The following is a 10,000-nucleotide window of genomic DNA, read 5'->3' as shown; positions in this document are numbered from 1 at the left end:
CTAGGTGTGTAAGTATCGTATAGACTAGGTGTGTAAGTATCGTATAGACTAGGTAAGTATCGTATAGACTAGGTAAGTATCGTATAGACTAGGTAAGTATCGTATAGACTACGTACGTATCGTATAAACTAGGGTAGCAGCACGCTGCTCATATACCCAGTCATTGTTTACGTCCAGTAACCAGTCATTGTGTACGTCCAGTAACCAGTCATTGTTTACGTCCAGCAACCAGTCATTGTTACGTCCAGTAACCAGTCATTGTTACGTCCAGTAACCAGTCATTGTTACATCCAGTAACCAGTCATTGTTACATCCAGTAACCAGTCATTGTTTACGTCCAGCAACCAGTCATTGTTACGTCCAGTAACCAGTCATTGTTACATCCAGTAACCAGTCATTGTTACGTCCAGCAGCCAGTCATTGTTACGTCCAGTAACCAGTCATTGTTACATCCAGTAACCAGTCATTGTTACGTCCATCAACCAGTCATTGTTACGTCCAGTAACCAGTCATTGTTACATCCAGTAACCAGTCATTGTTACGTCCAGCAACCAGTCATTGTTACGTCCAGCAACCAGTCATTGTTACGTCCAGTAACCAGTCATTGTTACGTCCAGCAACCAGTCATTATTACGTCCAGTAACCAGTCATTGTTACATCCAGTAACCAGTCATTGTTACTTCCAGTAACCAGTCATTGTTACGTCCAGTAACCAGTCATTGTTACATCCAGCAACCAGTCACTGTTACGTCCAGTAACCAGTCATTGTTACGTCCAGTAACCAGTCATTGTTACGTCCAGTAACCAGTCATTGTTACGTCCAGTAACCAGTCATTGTTACGTCCAGTAACCAGTCATTGTTACGTCCTTAACCAGTCATTGTTTACGTCCAGTAACCAGTCATTGTTACGTCCAGTAACCAGTCATTGTTACGTCCAGTAACCAGTCATTGTTACGTCCAGTAACCAGTCATTGTTTACGTCCAGTAACCAGTCATTGTTTACGTCCAGTAACCAGTCATTGTTACGTCCAGCAACCAGTCATTGTTTACGTCCAGTAACCAGTCATTGTTACGTCCAGTAACCAGTCATTGTTACGTCCAGTAACCAGTCATTGTTACGTCCAGTAACCAGTCATTGTTACGTCCAGTAACCAGTCATTGTTTACGTCCAGTAACCAGTCATTGTTTACGTCCAGTAACCAGTCATTGTTACGTCCAGCAACCAGTCATTGTTTACGTCCAGTAACCAGTCATTGTTTACGTCCAGCAACCAGTCATTGTTACGTCCAGTAATCATTGTTTACGTCCAGTAACCAGTCATTGTCACGTCCAGTAACCAGTCATTGTTACGCCCAGTAACCAGTCATTGTTACGTCCAGTAACCAGTCATTGTTACGTCCAGTAACCAGTCATTGTTACATCCAGTAACCAGTCATTGTTACATCCAGTAACAAGTCATTGTTACGTCCAGTAACCAGTCATTGTCACGTCCAGTAACCAGTCATTGTTACGTCCAGTAATTATTGTTTACGTCCAGTAACCAGTCATTGTTACGTCCTAACCAGTCATTGTTACGTCCAGTAATCATTGTTTACGTCCAGTAACCAGTCATTGTTTACGTCGCATCTTTGTCTGGTAGCTTCAGAGTGGGAGGAGATCTTGTGGAAGTCGGAAGAGAGAGAGAGAGAAGAACAAGTGGAAGGAAATCGGAATAGGATGGAAAGACTTTTACGGAAGTAAACGGATAAGAGACGGGTGCCATGATTTAATGATCCCAGATAAAATATCTCCAGTTTCTAGGGCAGGACGACCTTAGTACAGCCTCCATACGTCATAGTATATATATTAAAGACTACATATATATCACACGGTATATAGAAGATACATATACATGTCACATGATATACACAACACCCGGTATAGATCACAGAGTGTGGTCGCCAGGTTGCCTCGAGTTTGTCCTGACTCAAGCGGTTATTTCTCTCTCTCTCTCTCTCTCTCTCTCTCTCTCTCTCTCTCTCTCTCTCTCTCTCTCTCTCTCTCTCTCTCTCTCTCTCTCTCTCTCTCTCTCTCTCTCTCTCTCTCTCTCTCTCTCTCTCTCTCTCTCTCTCTCTCTCTCTCTCTCTCTCTCTCTCTCTCTCTCTCTCTCTCTCTCTCTCTCTCTCTCTCTCTCTCTCTCTCTCTCTCTCTCTCTCTCTCTCTCTCTCTCTCTCTCTCTCTCTCTCTCTCTCTCTCTCTCTCTCTCTCTCTCTCTCTCTCTCTCTCTCTCTCTCTCTCTCTATATATATATATATATATATATATATATATATATATATATATATATATGTCTATCTGACACTCTTTCCTACTTTCCACCTCGAGAATAGAGGATCCTGTAGTGCCAGCCAACGGGAGTTTTAAAGAGGAGAAGCACTTTAAGATGTAGGACACGGAGCTGGGACTCGACCCTCCTTCCCCTCCCTCTCCAAACACAACTCGGTAAGCACCCACATAAGCAGAAAGCGAGAGAAGTTAAAAAACCGCAAGTTACAAGAGAACTTTTGGAGATGTCTTACGTGTACGGTGGTAACGGGACCCTGATGGTGCTGTAACTTGGGAACGGACACACGCACACACACACACACACACACACACACACACACACACACACACACACACACACACACACACACACACACACACACACACACACACACACACACACACACACACACACACATACACACACACACACACACACACACCCACACACACACACACCCACACACACACACACACACACACACACACACACACACACACACCTTAGACAGCCACTACACTCACCCTCAATCTTCACCTTATTATTCTTCCTCGTTATTCCATAGTGTGTTTCAGGTTATCCGGAGGACAACTTGAGCCTCGCCCCTGCACAGGCTCTCCGGAAGTGCAAGCCTCTGTAGTAGAAGTCGAGACTGATCATGACACGTTTAAATTTTCAGTATTTCCAAGAGTGGACAGGGAAGCCGGCTGCCGGCCTTCCTTATACGACCAAAAGCTCCAGTTAGGAGATAGTCATTAGACTAAGACCCGTGCTAGGAAACACTTGGCTTGTGTAGCCATAAGTAGGCCAATCTAGCCACGACATGGCCAGTCTAGCCATGACTAAGCCAGTCTAGCCACGACTAGGCCAGTCTAGCCACGACTAGGCCAGTCTAGCCATGACTAGGTCAGTCTAGCCATGACTAGGCCAGTCTAGCCATGACTAGGCTAGTCTAGCCACGACTAGGCCAGTCTAGCCATGACTAGGTCAGTCTAGCCACGACTAGGCCAGTCTAGCCATGACTAAGCCAGTCTAGCCACGACTAGGCCAGTCTAGCCACGACATGGCCAGTCTAGCCACGACATGGCCAGTCTAGCCATGACTAAGCCAGTCTAGCCACGACTAGGCCAGTCTAGCCACGACTAGGCCAGTCTAGCCATGACTAGGTCAGTCTAGCCATGACTAGGCCAGTCTAGCCATGACTAGGCTAGTCTAGCCATGACTAGGCTAGTCTAGCCATGACTAGGCTAGTCTAGCCACGACTAGGCCAGTCTAGCCACGACTAGGCCAATCTAGCCATGACTAGGCTAGTCTAGCCATGACTAGGCTAGTCTAGCCACGACTAGGCCAGTCTAGCCATGACTAGGCTAGTCTAGCTACGACTAGGCCAGTCTAGCCACGACTAGGCCAATCTAGCCATGACTAGGCTAGTCTAGCCATGACTAGGCTAGTCTAGCCACGACTAGGCCAGTCTAGCCATGACTAGGCTAGTCTAGCCACGACTAGGCCAGTCTAGCCACGACTAGGCTAGTCTAGCCACGACTAGGCCAGTCTAGCCATGACTAGGCTAGTCTAGCCACGACTAGGCCAGTCTAGCCATGACTAGGCTAGTCTAGCCACGACTAGGCCAGTCTAGCCACGACTAGACCAATCTAGCCACAACTAGGCCAGTCTAGCCACAACTAGGCCAGTCTAGCCACAACTAGGCCAGTCTAGCCACGACTAGGCCAGTCTAGCCACAACTAGTCCAGTCTAGCCACAACTAGGCCAGTCTAGCCACAACTAGGCCAGTCTAGCCACAACTAGGCCAGTCTAGCCACAACTAGGCCAGTCTAGCCACAACTAGGCCAGTCTAGCCACAACTAGGCCAGTCTAGCCACAACTAGGCCAGTCTAGCCACAACTAGGCCAGTCTAGCCACAACTAGGCCAGTCTAGCCACAACTAGGCCAGTCTAGCCACAACTAGGCCAGTCTAGCCACAACTAGGCCAGTCTAGCCACAACTAGGCCAGTCTAGCCACAACTAGGCCAGTCTAGCCACAACTAGGCCAGTCTAGCCACAACTAGGCCAGTCTAGCCACAACTAGGCCAGTCTAGCCACAACTAGGCCAGTCTAGCCACGACTAGGTCAGTCTAGCCACAACAAGGTCAGTCTAGCCACAACTAGGTCAGTCTAGCCACAACTAGGCCAGTCTAGCCACGACTAGGCCAGTCTAGCCACGACTAGGTCAGTCTAGCCACAACTAGGTCAGTCTAGCCACAACTAGGCCAGTCTAGCCACAACTAGGCCAGTCTAGCCACAACTAGGCCAGTCTAGCCACAACTAGGCCAGTCTAGCCACAACTAGGCCAGTCTAGCCACAACTAGGCCAGTCTAGCCACAACTAGGCCAGTCTAGCCACGAATGAAACACCTACCAAGCTGGGAGATGGTTGTGAGTAAAAAAATCTCGTAATTCTTTTCCTCACATTAAATACTGAAACAGTGTGTAGATAATTAGCTAAATCGGTCATATCCAAATGAATAAGTAATTAGTCACTCGAGAAGCTACATAAATAATAATGTTAATGATTATTATTATTATTATTATTATTATTATGATATTCACGAAAAGCTCTGAACCAGTATGGTTAGATAGTGTTCATGCTTATTTCTGCGTTTTAGGGTCTTTAAAAAAATAACAATGGTCAAATCAAATATTTTATTTTACTCTCACTTATTACTACCACAGGGTACTACCGCGGGGTACTACCACGGGGTGCTACCACGGTGTACTAGGGTACTACCACAGAGCCAGTAGTAGAATTACCAGCCTTCATTCTGTCTACCTCAGCTTTGCCTTTAAAAAAGCTATGGAGCATATATATATATATATATATATATATATATATATATATATATATATATATATATATATATATGTGTGTGTGTGTGTGTGTGTGTGTGTGTGTGTGTGTGTGTGTGTGTGTGTGTGTGTGTGTGTGTGTGTGTGTGTGTGTGTGTGTGCATGTAAAAAATATATTCACCGAGCGTCTTAAAAGCTGTACGAAGCAACTTATACAAAATATACATATGAAGAAATGATGAATAAACTGAATAATGTAGGATATACATGAAGAATGGATGTGTTTTGTTTCTCAGGAACGCACCTAGGAGGTAAGGATATTAAAATACTCTTTTTTGTTATGTATGTCTGCCACTCTCAGTTAAATACTGTGTTGTACGTCTGTCTACGGTTTGAAGGTTGAACTATGTTGATGTTTGTCTGTCTCTCTGTCTGTCTGTCTCTCTCTCTCTCTCTCTCTCTCTCTCTCTCTCTCTCTCTCTCTCTCTCTCTCTCTCTCTCTCTCTCTCTCTCTCTCTCTCTCAAAGGTCCACACCAGTCATGCGTCCTCACACCTGTCATAACATCAATACACCTGAAAATACCTACACACGAAATATCCACACCTGTCCCAACTACTTTCTACGACTTCCTCGCTCCAGCCTCGCTACCACATCACTCCGCCTCTATCTCGGACACGAGCGAACCCTTCTCAATGACGGGGACTTTAGCGAAGCTCATGGTGTCTTGGGGCCCCTCGTGGCCATTGGCATCAAGACTGTCGTCGCCTTTCATCCCCAGAAACGAGCCATTGTTCATCTCTGGGGACGCTTGACCGTTGCTGAGTTGTTTGTAGACGACCACGTCGTTATTGGTGATCGAGGCGGTCGTAGCGGCGCGGTAGTGACGGGAACAGAAGGAGGCGATACGGGTACAGGCCTCTCGTAGCTGTTCTCCGGGTACCGTCAGAACCAACCTCACGTAGTTATGGTAGTCGAAGCACTGTCATTGGGAGACGAAGAGGGTTGATAAAAGATTAGATTTATCTAAATCCACTTGGGCCTTATCTAAATTTATTTGGACCTTATCTAAATCTGCTAGGGCTTTATCTAAATCCAACTAGGCCTCATCTAAATCCACTTGGTACTTATCTAATTTACTTGGGCTTATCTAAATCCACTTGAGATTTTGGTAAATCCACTTGGGCCTCAGGTAAATCTAACTGGAAAGTGTGATCATGTTACATTGGGAAATGACATGACTTCAACATGACTTCAACATGGCTTAAGAACTCAGAACAGACACATAGAAACAGGAACGATTTATTATAGAAGCGAAATATAATTCTATTTAAAAGTGTTTTAGAAAATTAGATGCAATTTACTACAAGAGAGACAGACTGACTAAGCCAGGAGGAAGTGAAGCCCTAGTACAGGCCAGTTTAAGAGGCAGGAGTTGTCAGGGTCTGTGACTCAACCTCAGCAACCCCTCGTAGGTGAGCACAAATAGGTGAGTACCTTCACACACACACATGGTAGCAGATGAGTGATGGTAACATGATGGGTAGCGTGGATAAAGTTGCTCGACCTTGGTGGTGACACAACTTACCTTGTCTGGAAGATACAAGACAGACTCATCCTGTCAGGAAGACATAAGACTTACCTTGCCAGGAAGACACAAGACTCACCTTACCAGGAAGACACAAGACAAGACTCACCTTACCAGGAAGACACAAGACAAGACTCATCTTACCAGGAAGACACAAGACAAGACTCATCTTACCAGGAAGACACAAGACAAGACTCACCTTACCAGGAAGACACAAGACAAGACTCACCTTACCAGGAAGACACAAGACAAGACTCATCTTACCAGGAAGACACAAGACAAGACTCATCTTACCAGGAAGACACAAGACAAGACTCATCTTACCAGGAAGACACAAGACAAGACTCATCTTACCAGGAAGACACAAGACAAGACTCATCATACCAGGAAGACACAAGACAAGACTCATCTTACCAGGAAGACACAAGACAAGACTCACCTTACCAGGAAGACACAAGACAAGACTCATCTTACCAGGAAGACACAAGACAAGACTCATCTTACCAGGAAGACACAAGACAAGACTCACCTTACCAGGAAGACACAAGACAAGACTCACCAGGAAGACACAAGACAAGACTCATCATACCAGGAAGACACAAGACAAGACTCATCTTACCAGGAAGACACAAGACAAGACTCACCTTACCAGGAAGACACAAGACAAGACTCATCATACCAGGAAGACACAAGACAAGACTCATCTTACCAGGAAGACACAAGACAAGACTCACCTTACCAGGAAGACACAAGACAAGACTCACCTTACCAGGAAGACACAAGACAAGACTCACCAGGAAGACACAAGACAAGACTCATCTTACCAGGAAGACACAAGACAAGACTCATCTTACCAGGAAGACACAAGACAAGACTCATCTTACCAGGAAGACACAAGACAAGACTCACCTTACCAGGAAGACACAAGACAAGACTCACCAGGAAGACACAAGACAAGACTCATCATACCAGGAAGACACAAGACAAGACTCATCTTACCAGGAAGACACAAGACAAGACTCACCTTACCAGGAAGACACAAGACAAGACTCATCATACCAGGAAGACACAAGACAAGACTCATCTTACCAGGAAGACACAAGACAAGACTCACCTTACCAGGAAGACACAAGACAAGACTCGTCTTATCAGGAAGACACAAGACAAGACTCATCATACCAGGAAGACACAAGACAAGACTCATCTTACCAGGAAGACACAAGACAAGACTCACCTTACCAGGAAGACACAAGACAAGACTCATCATACCAGGAAGACACAAGACAAGACTCATCTTACCAGGAAGACACAAGACAAGACTCACCTTACCAGGAAGACACAAGACAAGACTCGTCTTATCAGGAAGACACAAGACAAGACTCATCATACCAGGAAGACACAAGACAAGACTCATCTTACCAGGAAGACACAAGACAAGACTCACCTTACCAGGAAGACACAAGACAAGACTCATCTTACCAGGAAGACACAAGACAAGACTCATCTTACCAGGAAGAAACAAGACAAGACTCACCTTACCAGGAAGACAGAAGACAGACTTACCTTACCAGGAAGACAGAAGACAGACTCCTCTCTAATCATGGTCTCAACAAACTCAAGGTCACTGGAGAAGTGCTGGAAACCAGCCATATCTACACCAACCTGGGGAGAGCAACACAACAGTTACAAACTCATACGGGCTATATAGCGCTTGGGAAGGGGGGAGGTAATCATACTTGATCCAAGAAGAGGATAGCTAGAGATCCTTGGATCAGCATCTTATCACCAACATGAAGACTTGCTTGGAAGACTCGTTCAGTGTTGGGCCGCAGAATACTGGAGAACCAATTCATTCTTGACTGTCAATATCACACACTGAGAGGAGAGTTTGTTGGTTGACCTGGTCTGGGATCGGGCCACTGGGGCGATGCCCCCATCCCCGAGTGGGCAGACTATAGCTACCCACCATGGTATGGTCTGCCTGTTTTAAAGAAAACATTAGTTCTTGAACGACTGTTAGAACGTGTGAAATGTATCGCTAATAATATCAGCACACTTAATTTTCCTACGTTCTTCTTCGTCTTCGTCTTCGTCTTCGTCTTCGTCTTCGTCTTTGTCTTTGTCTTTGTCTTTGTCTTTGTCTTTGTCTTTGTCTTTGTCTTTGTCTTTGTCTTTGTCTTCGTCTTCGTCTTCGTCTTCGTCTTCGTCTTCGTCTTCGTCTTTGTCTTTGTCTTTGTCTTTGTCTTTGTCTTTGTCTTCGTCTTCGTCTTCGTCTTCGTCTTCGTCTTCGTCTTCGTCTTCTTCGTCTTCTTCTTCTTCTTCTTCTTCTTCTTCTTCTTCTTCTTCTTCTTCATTTTGAGTTACATTATTTTACAGAAGCTGAAGTTAACGCATGTGAGGGGCTCGAACAGCGGTCCGTAAATTGACAGACGTTCTACCGTCTAGGCTAACCAGGGCCTCTAATAGTTGCTTATTACAACTTACTTTGAGTTCTTAGATTAAATCTGAAGAAAGGAGATTGCACTCAGCACAACGGAGATGATCAGTAGTTGTCTTGCAATACGGATTGTTCGAGAGACGAGAAATGGGTACACGAGGGCACAGTTAAATATTAGACAGAAATGAGTCACATTAATGTTAGGAAATATTTGTTTAGCCTCAGAGAGGTCAGGAGGTGGAATGACTTGGAAGAGGATGCGGTAGCGGAGGGATCTATAAACATGACGGTGTTTCACCATGCCAGGAAAGAGTGAACCTAGAAATGGCCAGTTGAGAGGCGGGGACAGGAGCTGAGACTCGACTCCTTACAACCACAAATAAGTTGGACACACACACACACACACACACACACACACACACACACACACACACACACACACACACACACACACACACACACACACATACACACACACACACACACACAGAGACCTGGACAGACTGGACACCTGGTCCAGCAACTGGCTTTTCGAATTTAATCCCTCCAAATACAAAGTCATGAAGATAGGGGAAGGGCAAAGAAGACCGCAGACAGAGTATAGGCTAGGTGGCCAAAGACTGCAAACCTCACTCAAGGAGAAAGATCTTGGAGTGAGTATAACACCGAGCATGTCTCCGGAAGCACACATCAACCAGGTAACTGCTGCAGCATATGGGCGCCTGGCAAATCTGAGAACAGCGTTCCGATACCTTAATAAGGAATCGTTCAAGACACTGTACACCGTGTACGTCAGGCCCATACTGGAGTATGCAGCACCTGTTTGG

General features: G+C 45.5%; 1 protein-coding gene across 5 annotated transcripts in view; it reads right to left on the bottom strand.

Moving 5' to 3' along the window:
* Window positions 1–5,562: 5,562 nt before the first annotated feature.
* Window positions 5,563–10,000, bottom strand: part of LOC128697559 (tyrosine aminotransferase) — a 260,897-nt gene continuing 256,459 nt past the window's right edge. For all 5 annotated transcript variants that reach the window (XM_070094076.1, XM_070094075.1, XM_070094077.1 and 2 more), the window contains 2 exons: window positions 8,300–8,398; window positions 5,563–6,130 (listed from right to left, as the gene is read on the bottom strand). In XM_070094076.1, the coding sequence (XP_069950177.1) occupies window positions 5,804–6,130; window positions 8,300–8,398 (426 nt within the window). In that variant the 3' untranslated portion in view covers window positions 5,563–5,803. The remainder of the gene's footprint in view (window positions 6,131–8,299; window positions 8,399–10,000) is intronic.

The sequence above is a fragment of the Cherax quadricarinatus genome, chromosome 44 (assembly GCF_038502225.1).
Source record: "Cherax quadricarinatus isolate ZL_2023a chromosome 44, ASM3850222v1, whole genome shotgun sequence".
Taxonomy (NCBI): domain Eukaryota; kingdom Metazoa; phylum Arthropoda; class Malacostraca; order Decapoda; family Parastacidae; genus Cherax; species Cherax quadricarinatus.
The sequence above is the reverse complement of the archived record's forward strand: the minus strand, read 5'-3'. Positions and strand labels throughout refer to the sequence as shown.